At 39.7% G+C, this 20567-nt stretch overlaps 2 protein-coding genes across 25 annotated transcripts; both read left to right on the top strand.

Moving 5' to 3' along the window:
- Positions 1-241: 241 nt before the first annotated feature.
- LOC126592768 (uncharacterized) lies at positions 242-2644 on the top strand. The gene is made up of 2 exons (XM_050258551.1): positions 242-993; positions 1756-2644. Exons 1-2 carry the CDS (start codon positions 712-714, stop codon positions 2476-2478), a joined length of 1005 nt encoding a protein of 334 aa, XP_050114508.1. The 5' UTR covers positions 242-711; the 3' UTR covers positions 2479-2644.
- Positions 2645-5138: 2494 nt separating this feature from the next.
- Positions 5139-17607, top strand: LOC126592772 (uncharacterized). Of its 24 annotated transcripts, none has more exons than XR_007612795.1 (4): positions 5143-5626; positions 5718-5765; positions 6270-6368; positions 7256-9369. XR_007612795.1 is itself a non-coding variant. In XM_050258555.1 (3 exons), the coding sequence occupies exons 1-3, from the start codon at positions 6809-6811 to the stop codon at positions 7839-7841; spliced, it is 330 nt and encodes a 109-aa protein (XP_050114512.1). In that variant the 5' UTR covers positions 6376-6808; the 3' UTR covers positions 7842-9369. The 24 variants fall into 24 exon arrangements, 1 of the variants encoding a protein (XP_050114512.1); XR_007612796.1 differs by having other exon boundaries at positions 6046-6368; XR_007612785.1 differs by adding an exon at positions 6782-6823 and having other exon boundaries at positions 5143-5765.
- The last annotated feature ends 2960 nt before the right edge of the window (positions 17608-20567 follow it).

Raw genomic sequence — 20567 nt, 5'->3', positions numbered from 1 at the left:
TCTAGGAAAGGGCCCGAGGGCTGGTGGGAGGAGGTCCAGCGGTGAAGGGCCCGAGTGAGGGTGGGAGCCCGAGTTGCAGGCCCGTGGAAAATTAACAGGCCTGGTCCCCGAGCCTTGTGACGTCACGCTGACGCAAGGGCTGGGTCCGGCCTTTTTTTTTTTTTTTTTTGTGTCAGGCGCGTGCCCCTCACTCGCGAGTAGGGGCGCATCGCCCGACAGGATTTTAGGGGGGAGGGCCCGCGCGCTCAGACATCCCAGTTACCGTTGGGAAGCCACGTGGCTTCCCACGGTCCGTTCGATCCCAACGGTTCTTTAATAAGAACCGTCTGATTTGCAACGGTAATAAAAAAAAAAAGCTGATTTTATATCAACCGTTCGATCTGAGATCAACGGTTGATATTAATCTGCTTTATAAATTAAAAAAAAATAGTTTTAAAATTAAGAAAAGTTACTGTTGTGACACATGGCACAATCTAGAGTGTTGGAATTCAAAATTTTTTAAATCCAATGGCAGAGATTAATTATTCGAATAAAAATTTAAAAAAAATTGTAAAAAATCTGAAAAAAAATTTGTAAAAAATTGTTTTTACTTTTCTATAAATACCACTTCTTCTCCATCTACTTTACACCACAATTTCATATTTTCTCAACTACTTTCAATCAAATTCCTATCTTTCTCTCAAAGTTTCAATCCAATTTTTTTTCCACAAAATGACTACTGATGCAGGTACGAATTGGTTGCTTCTTGAAGATGTTGCGTTGTGCACTAACTGGGTTGAAGTTACTCATAATTCCCTTATGGGTAATGAGATGCAGTTGCGAGAAATGTGGAGTTTAATTCATACCAAATTTCTTGAGCAAATAGGTGGGAAAAAAACCAAAGAATCGATGTCCAGTCGTTGGAAAATACTTTGCCATTCCTTTAGTACGTGGAGAGATGCCTTGACACAAGCTAATAGTAATGTTCGAAGTGGGGCAAATTATGCGGATGAGGTAAGAATATATTATAATTATTTGTTTATATTATTATTTTGTTACCTAATTTGATTATAATTATTTGTTTGTATTATTTATTTGTTACCTAATTTCATTATTATTATTTGTTTGTATTATTTATTTGTGACCTAATTTCATTAATATTATTTGTTTGTATTATTTATTAGTTACCTAATAATTTCATTAGTATTATTTGTTTGTATTATTTATTTGTTACCTAATAATTTCATTATTATTATTTGTTCGTATTAATTATTTGTTACCTAATAATTTCATTATTATTATTTGTTTGTATTATTTATTTGTTACCTAATAATAATTTCATTATTATTATTTGTTTGTATTATTTATTAGTTACCTAATAATTTCATTAGTATTATTTGTTTGTATTATTTATTTGTTACCTAATAATTTCATTATTATTATTTGTTCGTATTAATTATTTGTTACCTAATAATTTCATTATTATTATTTGTTTGTATTATTTATTTGTTACCTAATAATAATTTCATTATTATTATTTGTTTGTATTATTTATTTGTTACCTAATAATTTCATTATTATTCATTTGTTTGTATTATTTATTTGTTACCTAATAATTTCATTATTATTATTTGTTTGTATTATTTATTTGTTACCTAATAATTTTATTATTATTATTTGTTTGTATTATTTATTTGTTACCTAATAATTTCATTATTATTATTTGTTTGTATTATTTATTTGTTACCTAATAATTTCATTATTATTCATTTGTAGCAACTTCAAGCACAAGCATGGTATGCTGCCAAAATCAAATCAAGAAACAAATCATTCCACCGGTGGGAATGTTGGAATATTGTTAAAGATTGTCCTAAATTCAAAGTTGTGCCTGTTGGTCCAGAAGTATGCATGAACAGCACCCCTCTACACAGCACCTTTGTACACAACACCCCTCCACACTCTACACCCGATCATGGCTCCTATGTTGATGAAGAAGATGGAAAAGAAATGCCTGAAACGCCCATTCCTGAACAAGCGTCGGGGTCGACCCGTTATCCAATTAGGCCTCTAGGTAAGAAGGCTTCAAAGAGGAAAGGGAGTGCTTCCAAGAATGATTATGGAAAGTACATGCAAGAACTTGCTCGTCAAGGTGAATTGATGTTGGCATGGGAATTGGCGAAATATGAGGCTGAAAAGACTAGAGATGAGGCAAAAGCTGCAGCTATTCAACAAGCATTTCAAGCTGAACAGAGGGAAAGAGAGCTACTTAGGCAAGAAAGGGAGTTGCTTAAAGAAGAAAGAATTACACAACGAGATCGTGACATTATGAACACGCGTTTAGAAGGGATGTCTCCAAATTCTAAATATTTTTGGCAATCGGAGAAAGCGGATGTGGTGCAAAGGAGGCGTGCAAGAGAAGCGAGATCAAGACAAGATGGTCCTAGCACAACAAGACAAGATGATCCTAGCACCATAGATTGGCTAAGTGGTGATGAATAGGGTACTTTTTGTAATTGGAGCCCATAGTTTTCCAATAACTTTGGGTTGTAATTTATTATTTATGTTGTTTCCAATTTATTGAAGTTAGTACTTTATTTAAAGTGAGAGTACATTTATTTAATTTCGTAATATATTTATCCTAATAATAGAATATTTATTCATCAAATTGTTCACGTATAATGAAATTATAAAACACATCAAATAAAACTTAAAAACTCACCAATTGGAATTACATAAACACACCAAATAAAATTACATAAACATACGAAATAATAAAAAACTCACTACAAAAAACACACCAAATAAAATTACATAATCATACGAAATAATAAAAAACTCACTACAAAAAACACACCAAATAAAATTACATAAACACACCAAATACAAACAAACATACTAAATAAACTTAAGTATCTTCAGCTTGTTTCAATGCTCACTAGTGCTCTATCAAGTCAATTTGCCGATCATTGTGCATAGATGACCTTTGAAGTGCAGTATATCGTTGAATGACCCTTTCATTGTAACGTCCATCCCTTTCTAATGGCTCGTGTTGCACGGGTTCTTCGGTGGCATCATGCACACAATGTATCCGTGTTCTTGAATTGTTCATCGTGTCTGGCTCTGGCTCATATTCATCAACCGCATCATAATCGAACTCATCTTCCACAATCATGTTGTAAAGAATGACGCACGTCATCATGATGGATTGAAGTGACTCTACATCGAACATTCTGGCAGCACCCCTGACGATCGCCCAACGAGCTTGAAGGATACCAAAACAACGCTTCACATCCTTCCTGCACCCTTCTTGACAGCTTGCAAAGTGTTTTTCCTTTGCACTTCGCGGACGTGGCAATGTTTTGACAAATGTTTCCCACCGTGGGTAAATGCCGTCAGCTAGGTAGTATGGCCTGTCATACCTACGTCTGTTGACGACGTACGTGACTTTTGGTGCCTTTCCTTGCAGGACGTCGTTGAACACTGGGGATCGGGCAAGGACGTTGAGATCATTTTGAGCCCCCGGAACCCCAAAAAAGGCGTGCCATATCCATGTATCAAAAGATACCACTGCCTCCAAAATGATAGATTTTGATCCTTTTCTGTCCCCATATGCACCTTGCCATGCACTTGGACAGTTTTTCCACGTCCAGTGCATACAATCGATGCTTCCTATCATCCCAGGAAAACCTTGCATCTCGCCCTTCTTCAGAAGCCTTTGCAAGTCCATGCGAGTAGGTTTTCGGAGGTACTCTGCGGTGTACAAAGATTCGACTGCTTCGCAAAACCTCATCAGGGCCTCAAGAATGGTTGATTTCCCCATCCTTGTTATCTCATCCACTTGGTCTGCAGATGCTCCATACGCAAGCATCCGCAACGCAGCAATGATTTTTTGCTGAGGCAGGAGACCTATAACACCACAAGCATCCTTCTTTTGCACAAAGTAAGAATCATGGTTGCAAACATCAGTCATGATTCTGTTGAACAAATGTCGTTCCATTCTAAAATGGCGTCTGAAGTACGTATCAGGAAATGCACTGTTATGGACAAAGTAATCGTCCAACAGCTCTTCACCCTGTCGTTGTCTGCTTCTATCAAGGTTTCTTGAATGGTTAGGCCTGCATATCTGAGCAACAGTCTGGATGACTCGACGGGAATGTGATGCTCTGGCCATTCTTGTTTCGTCATCTCTCCTTCTACGCTCCTCATCCTCTTCCATCTCATTTTCGGCTATCTAAAGGTTGAACATTCCTTCAGATTGGTTAAACAATTCTTCCTCTTGCTGATCGATTTCCCACATCATCCTTGATGAAGAAGAAGACATTGTAAGGATGGATGGTGAAGAAGAAGCAGAAACTATGAATAATGAGATAGAGATGTTGAGAAAATTGGTGTGAGATTTGTGAGGATGGATGGTGGATTATATGGACGATTCAGAAAGGATCGGATTGTAGATGAGGCCACGTGGCATGCCGTCATTCGTTAAAAATATGATCGAAATCTATCCTCAAAGATTCTGAAAAGATAATGACATGTGGCACGATCATATTGGATAAAAATCTTATCGAAATCGATCTCCAATAATTATCTTTTCGGAGAATGACACGTGGCGTAATTTTGAACGAGTTAAAATCTGATCAAAATCTATCGTCAAAGATTCTCAAAAGATAACAACACGTGGCACGATGACATTGGATAAAAATCTTATCGAAATCGATATCCAATAATTATCTTTTCGGATAATGACACGTGGCGCAATTTTGAACGAGTTAAAATCTAATCGAAATCTATCGTCAAAGATTTTCAAAAGATAACGACATGTGGCACGATGACATTGGATAAAAATCTTATCGAAATCCATCGCTAAATAATTGTTTTTTTTATAAAATGACACGTGGCGCAATGAGAACGATTTAAAAAATCTTTTCCGAAATTACAAATAATTTTATTTTGTATTATTTAAACAAACAAAAAAACTAATATTTTATTGCCTATTGCCAGAGGGGAGGGCTCCAAGGGTGGAGATGTAAATGACAATTACTGTTCATTAATGGTAGTTACTATTCATTAAAGACAGTTACTATTCAAAATGGTGGATTCAATAGTGGATTGCCAGGGGGGAGGGCTCCATGGGTGGAGTTGCTCTAAGAAATCCCTCTCATTCAACTCTCTCTATAAAAAAAAAACCCCCAAAAATGGCTTTGGAGCACCAACGACGAATTAAAGTACGAGTGCTAAGATTTCAAGAAGCCCTTGGTCATGGCTATCAAGAGTCTGATTTATGAATCCCAGAGCAAGTGACATTTGGGTTTTTTAATTAATTTGCTAATTTAATTTTTGTCTTTTTAAGTTTGGGTTGTTAATATTCATGCTTAATGGTTAAATCTTTGCATGAATTTTTTTGTGGTCAACGAGTATTTTAGCTTTAAAGTATATGAGTTTGTGCTAATTTAACTCTTGGATTGTTAAGCATATATATATATATTGTTTATCTCATTAGCTACTAATTATCTGCTAATTTTAGCTTCTGGGCTGTGAAATTTCTTATTCTTCAATTTTGGTGCTTATCTCCTCTGTCATCATCAATTTTGGTGGTTATGTTGGGCCTTCATTTTTCCACAGGACTTTAAGGATATCCTCAAGTCATTTGGTATCGTCTTCTTTGCGTGTCTCTCCCTCTCTTCGACAGCAACGCCTCTGATTTTTCTTGGTAATCGCTTTTGTGTTTTCTTGGTATTTAGGATCTAAGATTTTTGGTTTATGAAGAGCAGCTGCAGGCGAAGTATGAGGTACCCTTTTCTTTTTTCCGTATTTTTTGTTTAATTTCTATTTCATGCGTGGTGGATTTCTCTTTGGTAATCATTGAATTGCTTCTATATTTGCTTGGTATTTAGGATTTTTTTTTGAGGTACTTTTATTTTATTTTTATTTTCATTTTTTTTTAATTTTCTAATTTTTATGCAATATATGAAAAGATTGTATGAATCTCATGCATGCTTATTACCAAATTTCTATATCTTTCGTTGAATAATATTGGTGATTATGATTTCATGCCTTTTATCATCACAGCTGCTGAAGAACTTGGACTCTATCGCAATGTTGTTTACTAGACCTTGGAATGTTTGGATTTTTATCCGGTTTCGTGTTCAACCAACTATTTGATGAATTTGTATTCCTACTAAAGATATGAGTGTTGGGAATGAAATAAATATGCAAGTTTTTGCATAAGTAATATACATTTTGCTTCCCTCTCATAGAATTGAACGACCATAACTTTGCCTTCCCTCTCACAGCTTTGTTCGTTGGCTTCCTCCATTGACCTCTACACCTACATCTCTCTTCGTTCGAATGTTAGATAAGGAGTACATCACTGACAACATGTTGCAACTAAGGTATATCATTGAAAAGTTTTTGCAACAATTTGAAAATTTAGCAAAGAAAAATGATTGCCCTCCTTTTTGTTTTGTTGTAGTAGTGATCCAATTTTTTCTGGGCTTTTAATTGAATAAATAAACTGAGAATCAAGCGACGGAAATATGAGAAGTGGATAATTACTTCGAAGAAGTGCAATCAAGATTGAAAATAAATGCCATGAAAGCATCGATTTAGTTGTTTAGAACACCAAACAGAGCCTTCTATTATCATTTTCTGTATTTGTTTCCTTCAGAAAACATAAAAAAATCTCTCTTCAAATGTACATAAAAACTAAAAACTGCGTATCTCACAAGCCTCTAATCTCTCAAATTAGTTTTGTAAAAACATTAGTACTGAAGCTATGCATCAGTCTAACAAATCTGGTTCACAGGATATTATGATACTATGAATCATAGATATGACAAATCAAAAGGTAATGATTTTTACACTCCTGTCATCTATTTTATTCAATCGCTTGATTCTTATCTAATTTATTCAATCCAAAAGGCTAATTCAGTTAAGATATTGTATTAATGTATGGTTTATTATATTCTCTTAACTAAAGGAATTTTTATGAGGCGAGCTCAAAATCAAAGAAAGTTTTTTGGTTTATCTTATTTTCTTTTTATTCAATTTTCTTTTCTGGGAATAATATTAGTAAGACCATTTTGGTAAGCGAATTCGATTGTATAGGCATGGTTGCTTACAAGACAAAATATTTGTTCTTTGCTTTATGATTTCTAGGCTTTTAGATTAGAAATGTTAGCCTCAATACTTTGGTATATGATCGAGTACAAGATTGGGATATGGCATTTATAAAATATGGGGTTGTAATAATTAACTTTTTCTTTGTTCTTTATCATAGCACTATGGATTCGAATTGGATTGGGTGCTTGGTGCTGTACTTTCCATGGATATTTTGGAGGTGTCGTGTGATTTACAGCGTCTAGGCCGGCCTAGCTCACAGAGATCTCCGTTGATGGTAAACTATTAATCCCTGAGATATCTGTTTCTTTTTGTTCATTTCACATGCGTGGCTGTTTATTGAAAATTATCTGCCAAGAACCGGAGATGGTCTCGGGTTTTAGGTTAAAATTGAATCATCAGTGATTTTGAAAATATGGTATTTCTGCTGAAACCTATAACGATGGATGCATAGGTTATACATGCGGATTTTCACATTATCGTAGTTCTCTATTGATTTATGGAAGGTAGTCTTAACTCTTCATCTATGTACCAATTTTTTATTTTAGTGTTTAGGCAGAAATTACAGAGGAGCTTATTTGTTGGAGATTCGAGGAGGAAAACTTAGCACCATGGCACCACTGGAAGTGGTAATTGCTAATCAGGTTTTCACTCTTTTTTCCACATACTTTGGTTCAAAGCAACATCATTTGAAGGATGAAATTTTGTGGGTGCACGTAGAAATGTCAAGTTTAGTTGGATGCTAGCAAGTGGTTTCCGTTTCCATCCTTTTGCAGCTGTCAATTTTAGTTTACCTATTGCATCATGCCTTCCAAACTTTTTATTCCTAGATTTTCATATCACATAGTCATTGAATTTAGAACCTCAGCCTCTGCCCCCTATGCTTACGAGAGAAAGGGGTGCCTGGGAAAATAAATCTAATTTATTTCAAATTTTGAATCATAAACCAAGAAGAAAACTAACTTGAAACACCAAGATCATAGCCAAAGAGAGAGCCTCCTAAAGCTGCAATGCAAGCAAAGACGAAATACCAAGTAATCCTATACTCATACTGATGAGCCCTTTTAGATACTGCTTCATCACCACCAAATCCTCCTGTGTCGATTTAAGACAATCAAGGCATAATCAGGAAAGTCTCTCACACCACTTACATTTACGTCGCGGCTGATATATTTTTTGCATCCAATTTTCCATTATCTACTCTTTAACTTACTTCTGTTATAGTTATTTCAATCAATTCTTTAACATATATACTCTTTTTAAGGAATTGTTGCTACACTTATTGTCCTTCAAAGAGCAGTATACCGGATCATAAAACAATTTTCAAGTGTAGTATTATTCAAAAGTGTAATGTCACTGTAAACACGAAATTTTCCTAAAACAAACGAGACAAGAACACGTGTACAAAATAATATTTGTATTTGATGATTTTGGGTTACAATCTCTCTCAAATTTGATCCTATGATTCGATCTCCGTAAGGTGTTGATTTGTGAATGTGCGATTGATCTAAAGGGCCGTTGGGCTTGATCTAAGGATGAACGTTCTTCAAGGGCCGTGGGCTTGATCTTGAAGGTGGATTTGAGCGGATCTTCAAGGAGCCGTTGGGGCTTGATCTTGAGGATGAGCGTTTCTTCAAGGGCCGTTGAGGCTTGATCTTGAATAACGGTGATGAACGGATCTTCAAGGGCTTTTGGGCTTGATCTTGAAGAACAATGATTGACGGATCTTCAAGGGCTTTCGGGCTTGATCTTGAATAACGATGATGAGCGGACCTTCAAGGGCTTTTGGGTTTAATCTTGAAGAACAATGATTGATAGATCTTCAAGGGCTTTTGGGCTTGATCTTGAATAACGGTGATGAACGGTGAACACTTTCTTCAAGAGCCGTCGGGGGTTGATCTTGAATTGGTGGAAGTTCTTCAAGGGCCTTTGGAGCTTGATCTTGAATTGGTGGAAGTTCTTCAAAGGGCCGTCGGGGCTTAATCTTGAAGGTGGATGATTGTTGATCCAAGGGCCGTCAGGGCCCGATCTTGGAAGAACAATGAACGAAGAACGAAGAGGGCTTTCTTGATTCTTTGGGAACCTGGATGCTTGAGAGTTTCGGAGTTTCAGAGCTTCAGAGCTTCAAGGTTTTGGTGTAATATGAATTGGTTAGGAATTGGTTCTGAATTCCCCCCCCCCCCCAAATGAATGCATTGGCTTCCTATTTATAGAATTTTCTAAGGCTTAATTTTGAATATAATATGCAGATGAAATAAATCGTTTCTGCCAGGTGTTGACATGTGTCCTATTTGATGACTTTTTTGATTTATTTTGATTTTTCATTTAGTCACACGGTACGTGTAAAATTTATGTGACATGTGAGCGTTGAAATTGTAACTATTGGTCAACATTTATTTCACCAAAATTTCAATGTCTACAAATACTCCCACTTCAAGGCACATTGTATACACGTGCTTGTCACATGTAGGAGATGCGTTTTGAAGTCCCTTAGTGTAGATGTCAATCCAAGGGCCGTTGAGGCTTGATCTTAAATTAGGCTGGAGATTTCTTCAAGGGCCATTGAGGCTTGATCTTGAATTGGGCTTGAGATTTCTTCAAGGGCCGTTGAGGCTTGATCTTGAATTGGGTTGAAAGTTTCTTCAAGGGCCGTTGAGTTTTGTTCTTGAACTTTGTTTGAAATTTCTTCAAGGGCCGTCGAGTCTTGATCTTGAAGGTTGAAATTGGACCACAAGGAGCTTTATGTGGTAGATGATCTTTGGCTTTGGTAGTGGATGAATTGGCACGTATTTGTTTTTGCGCTTGTTGACTTTCCATAGCTTTGATCTTGAACTGGGTTGGAGGATTTTCTGGATTCCTCAAATTGTTGACTTTCCACAGCTTATTCTTGAACTGGATTTGATTCAAGGGTGGTGGTCGCTTGATCTTGAATCAGACTCGTGATTTCCTCAAGGGCCGTCAAGGCTTGATCTTGAATTTGGCTGGAGATTTCTTCAAGGGCCGTTGAGGCTTGATTCTTAAAGGTTGACTCGAACACATGGCAAGCAGGCACGAGGTGAAGGTGACGACTTGTTGCTTTGTTCAATCTTTCTAATTCACACCTGAGCAGTTTGATCAACAGTATGATCTTCAAGATTGATGGGCTCTTCTTCCAATTGGTTACTTGATCTTTAAGAATTTGATTCAAGGGTGGTGAATCGGCACGTGCGGCCCACAACGCCTAGGGAGTCGACCCAAGAATTTGAGGGTCAAAACGAGTCCTCCACCCAGAGTGATTGCAACCCTGATGATATGAGATACTTTTGATTTTGAAGAAGTAGCGGATGAATCGGCACGTGCTTTATTGTGCTTGTCTCCACATGCTTCAATGTATCATTTTCACTTCCTTTATTTGTTCCCCAGGTAGATGTGGCATCTTCTCGAGTTCCTCAACTCAGACTCTTCTGCTGAGTTGACTGTGCAGGCTGCATTCTTCTCTGCTTGTTTCTTCTGCACGTTGTCTCCACATGCTGCAAGGTATCATTTTCATTTGCCTTATCTGTTTTCCAGGCAGATGTGGCAGCTTTTCTGGAAGTATAGCAGCAGTGGAAGACGAGTACTCGAGAGCAATACCATGTAAGCAACCAAGCAAAGGTTCCAGGTAGTCGATTCCTTACCTGAGTTTGAGTGGAGATTCCGACATATTGCTTTCTTTATCCTTGTCTTTGCAGGTAAGAACAAGGACAAAGGAAAGGATAGGGAGAACGCATGATATGAGATACTCTTGCTTTCTACCTTGGTGATGTGAGATACTTTTGCTTTGGTGTCATTTGTTTGTAGAGGTACCCCAAGGAATAAGGAATACTGAGTGACTCGAGAGGCTTCGTTGGGAAGGCATTCTCGGAGATGAAGAAAGGTTCTGTATGTCTGTCTTGCTATGGAGGGTAAAGGTTGACATTTATATGGATTAATAACCGGTACTGTTCTTTCACTATTATCGGCAACCGTTGGATGATTGAACAGTAAACTTCACGTGCTTTCTACTTCACAAAAAATCTTCGACAAATTGCCCGTGATTTGCACAAAGCTGAGTGTGCATGTGACTGATGTTGACATGTCTGGAAAAGCAGATGCTTCTCTGATTTCTAAGCTTGCCTCTTCGAGTTCTGAGCTCCGTCGAGTGCAGAGGTTGCATGTGACAAGTGCGGACAAATCTGGAAAAGAAGATTGGCCCGTGGTTTCTGAGCAAGCCCAGCTTTTGAGAAAGCTAGCACCTCTTCGATTTCTAAGTTTGCCTTTTCGATCTCTGAAATCCCGTCGAGTGCTGATTTTTATAGAGGTACGTAGGACATTTCAAAGCACACTTTAATTTCTGCTTGTAGAAACTCCTTTCTTGCACTTCTACGATCTTGACTTGTCTGACCTCTTCTTTCTTTCAACACCTTTGAAAATGTCTGGCCTCTCCGACAGTCGTTTTGGCTTGAACCTTGGTGAAGGCAGTCCCGCCTTCTCCAGACAACATATGGCGCCTATCCTTCATATCCCCTACTGGTCCTCTTACCGTTAGGGATTCGGTGATGAAGAATGATATGACCGCTGCGGTGGTGGTCCGGAACCTTGTCACTCCTAAAGATAACAGACTGCTTTCCAAACGGTCTGATGAGTTGGCTGTTAAGGATTCTCTGGCTCTCAGTGTACAGTGTGCAGGTTCTGTGTCTAATATGGCCCAACGTCTATTTGCTCGAACCCGTCAAGTTGAATCATTGGCGACTGAAGTGATGAGTTTCAAACAGGATATTAGAGGGCTCAAGCATGAGAATAAATAGTTACACAGACTCGCACATAACTATGCTACAAACATGAAGAGGAAGATTGACCAGATGCAGGAATCTGATGGTCAGATTTTACTTGATCATCAGAGGTTTGTGGGTTTGTTCCAACAGCATTTGCCTTCGTCTTCTGGGGCTGTACCGCGTAATGAAGCTTCAAATGATCAACCTTCGCCACTTGAGCAATGAAGACTCCCTCCCGTTTGTTTGCACAATTTTTTTTTTCATGTAAACGTACGTTTATGTAAAAAAAAATTTAGAGAAATCAATAAACAAGCTTTGTTTCACTCAGTGTACATTTTTTTTTTCACATGGTGTTAAAAGCACCAAAGGACTCTATGATTACTATTTTTTTTTCACATGGTGTCGTCCACCATCATTTTTTATTTTTTTATTTTTTTGCTTTCGGTGGTGCTCACACCCACCACCATCATGAACCTTTCAACTTTTATTATTTTTATTATATATATATATATATATATATATTTTTTTTTTTTCCGTCTGCTTTCGGTGCCAGATGCACCCCATTTTTTTCTTCACGTGGTGCCAGCATCACTTTGCTCCACTATCTCATTTTTTTTATTATATTTTTTTTGTATAAATTTTGATGATGGGCTGGGGAATTTGCAGGGAAGAGCTGGAGTTGACGGAGACGAAGCTTGAGGCAGAGCAGAGCGTCGAGCTTCACAACCGGCTAGTCGTTTGACAGCGATCCCTTTGAAAATCTTCACCGACTTTGACCATGGTGGCCAGATGATGCACTGGGTGAGGAGGAAGACGGCGATGGCGACGAGGGTGGAGCCAGCAACGAACAGTTTGCGTCTTCAAGGATGTGGATGATCAAATACTGAACTATCCAAGCTAATGTCTCCTTCACCATGTCATCTTGCATGCAGACACCGAAACAGACGAAGCTTATGCTCAGATGACACTTCTGCCCGTGTCATCGTTTGTCAAAGATGCCCTATTGAGATCAAACCTTGTGCTCAAGACAACTAAACCTCAACCAGAGTTTTATTTTATTTTATTTGACAGCAAGTGATACAAGCACTCATGGAGGTTTCTCAATGCCCTGACGTGTAGCAGAAAAGATTTCCCTCCTCTTGATGCAACCACCAATCAGGGAGACAGTCCAGGCGTGGAGCCAGGACACGGAGCAATCGTGATCGAGTCGGTCGCGTGTAGCAGAGAGAGTCAGGGGTGGCAGAGACAGAGCCTGTCCTCCAATGCTGACGACGAGAGAGTAGATGAATGCCACGTTGAAGATGTTCTATCTCGGATGCTGCTACTCTACTATGGTTCAGAACGACGACGAGGTCGTAAGTTTGGAGACGTAGGTTTGCACAGAGGAGGAGCGGAGGATACGGCCTGGCGTTGAGGCCTTGTGTTCTCGAAGGTGTGGCTGCTGAGCTGCAGTTACGTCGCAGGGGAAGATGAGGGCAGACGAGAGAAGACGAGATCAAGCTGTGGTGAGATGAGGGGCTAGGTGGCGTGCACGGTTGGTGGTGGAGGCTAACTCGTTCTGGGTGTGCGCACCATGTGTAGCAGACGGGGTTTGGTGGAGTGAGGCAGCAGAGAGCGGCACAAAGACCGGTGAAGATGACGACGAATTTAGAGATGTCTTGGAGGGCATGACGAACGGAAACAGAAGCGTGGATGCCATTGCTGAGCGCTGAGCAACTGAGTCGGACCGCGTCGAAACCAGGCATGGCTGTCCGATTGAAGAGGAAGATGAAGGAAGAAGCAGAATGAGCCTCTTGCACGGCTCATGGCATCAGCCAATCCTTGGGCTTCTGGGCCTGTAAAATGGAGGGAGGCCTGGGCTGAAGCAATTGCAAACTATAATTTTTTTTTTAAAAATACACAATAACATATGTATTCATTTTTTTTGTAATAAAATTGACTTTCTTTAATAAAACAATTATTTATTTATTTTGATGTGACTGAACTCAAAGTTGAATGTTCGATCTCCCTACGTACCCTTCCAAAGAAGAGATCAAGTCATAACGTAGTTCAAATACATTTTTTTTATTTGTGCCGTACGCAATTTATACTCTTACGGGCTAAGAGCATTGATGTTGCCTTTTATGCTCATGCAGACCAGGAGCATTTGGTGCTGTTTGCAGTTTCAACTCATGCAGACGAGGAGCTTGGGTTATCGCCTTTTATGCTCGTGCAGACCAGGAGCGTTAGTGTTGCCTTTTATGCTCGTGCAGACCAGGAGCTTAGTGCCATGTAGTTTAGGCTCGTGCAGGCAAAGAGCAGTTGGTGTTGGTTCGTCAAGCGATCTGGGAGAGTCGCTCCTCGCAATCTTCATAGCAAGGAGCCTTGACTGAGTAGTTGAAGAAGTTTTCTGGGAAGATGTCACGCATCATGATGGGGATAGATGATCTTTGTGTCAAAGTTTCATTATCTCCAACACTTTCACATTGTTCTGGAGGTTGACAGGAGCTGCTTTGCCCCCTTTCCCATTGGTGAACTTGTGGAAGAGATGGTTGCTGCCTGGAGAGGCATTCCTCGCAATCTTTATAGCAAGGAGCCTTAACCGAGTAGCTGAATAATTTGCTGAGGAAGAAGAGATCGTGCATGGTCGATCTTTGTGTCGAAATTTCCTCATCTTCAACATTTTCACATCGCTTTGGAGGTTGGCGAAAGCTGCTTTGCCCCCTTTCCGATGGGTGAACTTGTGGATAAGACTTATGCTTCTTGTGCAGTTTCTTTGGAGTGACATAAGTCCATCCTTCAACTTCACTTGACTTGACTGTCATGGTTTTGGAGCATGCCCCCAACGGTTGAGGTGAAGATTTTGAGTCGAAAGAGCCAAAAGTGACAGTGGTATAGTTTAACTTCACCACATCATTAAGATCTAGCTCGATGATTCCTTTCTGAGCCAGCTTCATGATGAGGTCTTTCAGCACGAAGCATTTTTCCTTTGGATGACTGATGAAATGGTGGAATTTACAGTATCTTGGACTATCAGTGCGATTCATCTCTTCTGGCCGTCTGCACTCAGGTAGGTCGATCACCTTTTTGTCAAGCAAGTCTTTCAAAATGGCAACCACATCAGAGTCGGGGAATGGATAAGTCTTCTTCTCAAGCTCCTTCAACGTGCATTTACGCATCTCTTGATCACAAAAAGCTTCAGTTTGAATCGTCTTGCCTCGTGTAGAGATTTTGACGGAAGCTGTGTTGACCGTCATTGCTTCCTTGGTGGATTTCCAAGCAGCCTTCTCCATTTTTATCCCAAGAACTTTTTCATTCTTGTAGTCGGCGATCGGTTCTTTCTTCCCATGATGGGCGATACTCAACTTCATGTCATGGGCGTGGGTGGCTAACTCCTCGAATGTCCGTGGTTTGATGACTTGAAGGATGTAGTGTAATCCCCACTGCATGCCTTGAACACACATCTCGATCGAGGAGGTCTCCGAAAGTCTGTCTTTGCAGTCAAGACTTAGAGTGCGTCATCGGTTGATGTAGTCCACGACTGGCTCATCTTTCCATTGCTTCGTACTTGTCAGCTCCAGCATGCTTACAGTGCGGCGGGTGCCGTAGAAGCGGTTAAGGAATTCTCTTTCCAATTTCTCCCAGTTGTTGATGGACTCAGGCTCTAAGTTCATGTACCACTCAAAGGCGTTTCCTTTCAGCGAGCGCACAAACTGCTTGGTGAGGTAGTCTCCCTCCGTCCCCGCGTTGTTGCAAGTTTCGACGAAATGTGCAACGTGCTGCTTTGGGTTTCCTTTTCCATCAAACTGCATGAACTTTGGTGGTTGATAACCCCTTGGCATTTTCAGGGCATCAATCTTCTTGGAGTAAGGCTTCGAGTAGAACAAGGAGGTATGTGAGCTCATTTCGTACTGTGCCTTGATGGTGTTGATGATCATCTCCTGTAGCTGCTGGATAGAAAAATATCCCATGAGTGCCGCTGCTTGGTCTGGCTCCGGCTTCACATCGATCTTCTCCACCGGAGGCTTCTCTTATTCGCCAGCTCCTCTATTTAGTGGATCATCCTCTGGGTCGGGGTTCTCGCCATCCTGTGGCTCCAGTTGACTGACAAGTGCAGCGATTTGCAAGTCTTTTTCTTCCACAATCCGTGTTAGCCTTGCGATCGCTTCATTCATTTGAGCCAGTTGTTCTTTAATAGAGGTAACGCCGATGGTCATGACTTGTGCAACCAATAGACGTGACTTTCCTTTAGACATCCAGGATGCTGACAAAGAACGTTGTTGGCTGCTTTGGGATGTCATCTTGTGTGCCTTAGCAGCATGCTTCGGTGCCCCTAGTGAGGTCAGGTTGATGATAGACTCGCGCCTTTGATGCTCCCCTTGCTCCTTTAGTGATACCAACTTTGAAGCGGCATGTTGAGGAGTGTTTGTGGCTCCAATGGATTGTCCGTTCACGGCAGAAGTGCTCAAGATCCTTCCCTTGGTGGTTGCGAGAACGGCTTGTCCTTTGCTTGATGCCATTGATTTTGAGGTGTGATTAGATTTCTTGAATGGAGAAAGAGATGAGAGGTAGAGATTGTCCCACTGGGCGTGCCAAATTTGTAATCACGTAATTTTCCTTAAACAAATGAGACAAGAACACGTGTACAAAATAATATTTGTATTTGATGATTTTGGGTTACAATCTCTCTCAAATTTGATCCTCTGATTCGATCTCCGTAAGGTGTTGATTTGTGGATGTGCAATTGATCCAAAGGGCCGTTGGGCTTGATCTAATGATGAACATTCTTCAAGGGCCGTGGGCTTGATCTTAAAGATGGATTTGAGCAGATCTTCAAGGAGCCGTTGGGGCTTGATCTTGAGGATGAGCGTTTCTTCAACGGCCGTTGAGGCTTGATCTTGAATAACAGTGATGAACGGATCTTCAAGGGCTTTTGGGTTTGATCTTGAATAACGGTGATGAACGGACCTTCAAGAGCTTTTGGGCTTGATCTTGAAGAACAATGATTGACGGATCTTCAAGGGCTTTTGGGCTTGATCTTGAATAACGGTGATGAACGGTGAACACTTTCTTCAAGGGTCGTCGGGGCTTGATCTTGAATTGGTGGAAGTTCTTCAAAGGGCCGTCGGGGCTTGATCTTGGAAGAACGATGAACGAAGAACAAAGAAGGCTTTCTTGATTCTTCGGGAACCTGGATGCTTAAGAGCTTCGGAGTTTCAGAGCTTCAGAGCTTCGAGGTTTTGGTGTAATATGAATTGGTTAGGAATTGGTTATGAATTGGTTCTGAATTCCCCCCCCCCCAAATGAATGCATTGGCTTCCTATTTATAGAATTTTCCAATGCCTAATTTTGAATATAATATGCAGAGGAAATAAATCGTTTCTGCCAGGTGTTAACATGTGTCCTTTTTGATGACTTTTTCAATTTATTCTGATTTTTCGTTTAGTCACACACTACGTGTAAAATTTATGTGACACGTGAACGTTGAAATTGTAATTATTGGTCAACATTTATTTCACCGAAATTTTGATGTCTACAATCACATATAAAGATTTGTTGATGCACAAAACCGGAGCTTTTGGAACAACGTAAATCCGACCGTGAATCTGCATGAAAAGTAAATAACACAAGATGTATTGTGGTTCACCCTAATGTTTGGGCTACGTCCACACTGATTGTATTTCTCTGACTGTATGTATGGATTACAAGGATGAGGGGGAGTCCCCCAGAGAAAGAGAGTGTTGTTGTGTTTGTGAGGGTATTGCCCTCTGATGGGTTCCTAGAGTCCTCTTTGTGAGGGGGATGAGTTCCCTTTTATAGAATAAGGGGCTCCTCCTTTTACATAATCATATGGGTTGGGTAATAAGGCCCAATGTATCAAAGTATGAGGCCCAATATGTGTGGTACCAACAGTAGTCCCCCAAGTCTTCAGTTAAGAGAATCTTTTGGCTGGAGACTTCAAATCCAATCCATGTACGGGCCGAAGTGGCTAGATGTCTTGAACCAATACTCGACCTAAGGCAATGCTCAACATAAAGCAATACTCGGCTAGAGGTATCACACGATACGAGACTGCTCAGCTGGAGGCTATACTCGTTGCTGCTCGGCTAGAGGCTATGCTATCGGCGAGGCGTTTGCTCTGTTGGAGGCGATGCTCGTTGCGAGGCGGCTCGGTTAGAGGCTATGCTCGCTGTGAGGCGGCTCAGCTCCTGGTATTCCTTATTGCAAGTATCTATTTTATGTCGACATGCACTCAGTATAAGTTGATTCTTGACATGACTCAGGTCCACTTGTCGGGTTCGCATATTGGGTCTATGTGTCGGATCCGTGGATCGGGTCTGCAAGTCAGGTCTTTGAGTCAGGGCCATACGTAGGGTCATCAAGTTGGGGCTATATGTAGGGTCATCGAGTTGGATCCAGGCACATAGGTGTCCCAATAAGTGAATGTCCGAGCAAGTGGGTGTCCGGTCAGACAAGAGATCACCATGAGCGCGTGGCTCATCAATCTATAAGTTGGAAGACTTCTTTAATCAGCAACAATGTTGATCAGTGGATCTAGTTGCTCAATAATTCCTGACAATAAATGACAGTATAAGTACGATCGTATAATGAATAAATCAAATTGACAAAGTTTGCCAAAGCAAAATATTGTACTATGTGCCTTCTATAAATAAATAATTTATTCTGGTGTGCGATAAATGACTTGTTGTATAAATGACATAGTTTAATGGCAATCATGTATTCTAGGTCATGAATATATATGTCACTAGGTAATGAATATTATATATGTGTGTGTGTGTGTGTATATATATATATTATATTTTTAGGCAAGTTGTTAATATCCAATTTGGTCAAATGAGGTGATATATAATGTAAGGGTAATTTTATTTAAACCCATGCAACCTTTTTTTACACCCAACTTAAAATTTTGAATGTTAATTGTCTATTTTACCCTATTGCATAATTACTATTAAGTATAAAATGAAATTAATAATAAAACTTAAATTTATCAATAAACCCAAACATTATAATTATACCCTACTAGCTAAAACCCTAGAAAACCGAAGAAGATGAAGCCAGTGTCTCTTCTCTTCCCCAGTGCTTGCACGTTTTGTAGCAGATAGAAGAAAAGAAGAAGAACCTAGGTACCAAATCCTGCTCACCTTTTTTTTTTTATTGAATTGCAACTTTCTCTCTATTTTTTTAGTTAATTTGTTTATGCAGGTGCAGTGGAAGTGGTGACAACAAGGAAGTTCGCGGAGTTCAGTTCCATCTTCGTAGGCACAAAGGCAGATGCAACATTCCTAAGATTAACACAACTCACGTAATAAGCACACTTAGTGATTTGGTGTAGGGTTAATTTGGCAATGAGAAACTGAAACCCCGGATTTGGTGCCCCGGATCTTCATACACATGACTTGAAAGGCTTAATTGCTGAACAAGTACATGTATGAATTCCAGTTGGTAATACAAAAACCTATTTCAGCATGCCATTAAAAACAATTAACTATTTTATGGGACTTTCTAGTAAAAAGATATCAAGAATGTATCATGGAACTTACAGCATCCTCTGGCGAGAGAACATGTTCGGTAGGTGTAGTAGTGTCGCATTCATTCATTACTCCTCCAAAAGATTCTTGGATCTCACCATTAACTTTGTCAAAATCAGGTATCTTGCGGAACTTGTACTTTGGCAAACGATCAATCTCTTCCTTTGTCATGTAGTTCTGCAGCTCTGGGGTCTAGAACCCTGACGGATGGTGTACTGTCACCACAGAGACTTCCAAGCTTCTATCTCCACAGAGACTTCCTCGGCACCTCCACTTGCATGTCCTCATGATGGAGTACTGTCACCACCCAATCACTCATCTGAACTGCAAAAGAAAGCTCACAAACAAGAACAACGTCCTCGTCCTCAGGGTGGTTTCTTCGCCAAACTTCTAAAAATCAAATGGGTGTAAAAATAAATCCACATATTGAATTGGGTTTATGGGGGTATATTAGGTATTAAATTTGGGTTTAAAAAGATATTAATAGTTTAGTTAAAAATTAAATGGGTGCAAAGAGTAAGTTGGGTGTACAAATAAGTTAGATGGGTTTAAATAAAATTTCCCATAATGTAAATGGTGTAGTGGGTGTACAGATTTTGCCACGTTTTACGGTAGTGGTCATAAAATGATCAAAGTAATGATGATCATTACAAAAAATAATACTAATAAAGTAATAACAGTAAGAGTCTAAGGCCATGTGATCCGACATAATGAGCACATAAATGTAATCATGTAACTTTATTATAGTGACAATAGAGTACACAACTAACATATATATATATATATATATATATATAGTTTTGTGAGTGCTCCTTTTTCTACTTAGGATGACGACCTGTTTTAGTGCATAGTTTATGCGGCTAGATAGCAGCTAGCTAGTTAAAGCAGAGGCTAGCATGATTTCACGTAAACGACATTAAGTAATTTCAAGAACCGAGGTCCAGATTATAAGAGTTTGAGAGTATCTGATAATGATAAAATATTAAAAAAATAAACAAGTTGAGGAATTTAGAAGAACTTATCTTCTTCTTTATTAGTTTTTCCTCTAGACAATGGAGATGGCAGTGCATGTGACCACAGTCGTAATCATGCTTTTAGTGAAGGCTTTTTCAGCAAAGTGGGAACATGCACTCCCCCTTATCTGCACACTAGCAGTGGCCTGTGCGCGCCT

Source organism: Malus sylvestris, chromosome 12 (assembly GCF_916048215.2).
Source record: "Malus sylvestris chromosome 12, drMalSylv7.2, whole genome shotgun sequence".
Lineage (NCBI taxonomy): Eukaryota > Viridiplantae > Streptophyta > Magnoliopsida > Rosales > Rosaceae > Malus > Malus sylvestris.
The sequence above is the reverse complement of the archived record's forward strand: the minus strand, read 5'-3'. Positions and strand labels throughout refer to the sequence as shown.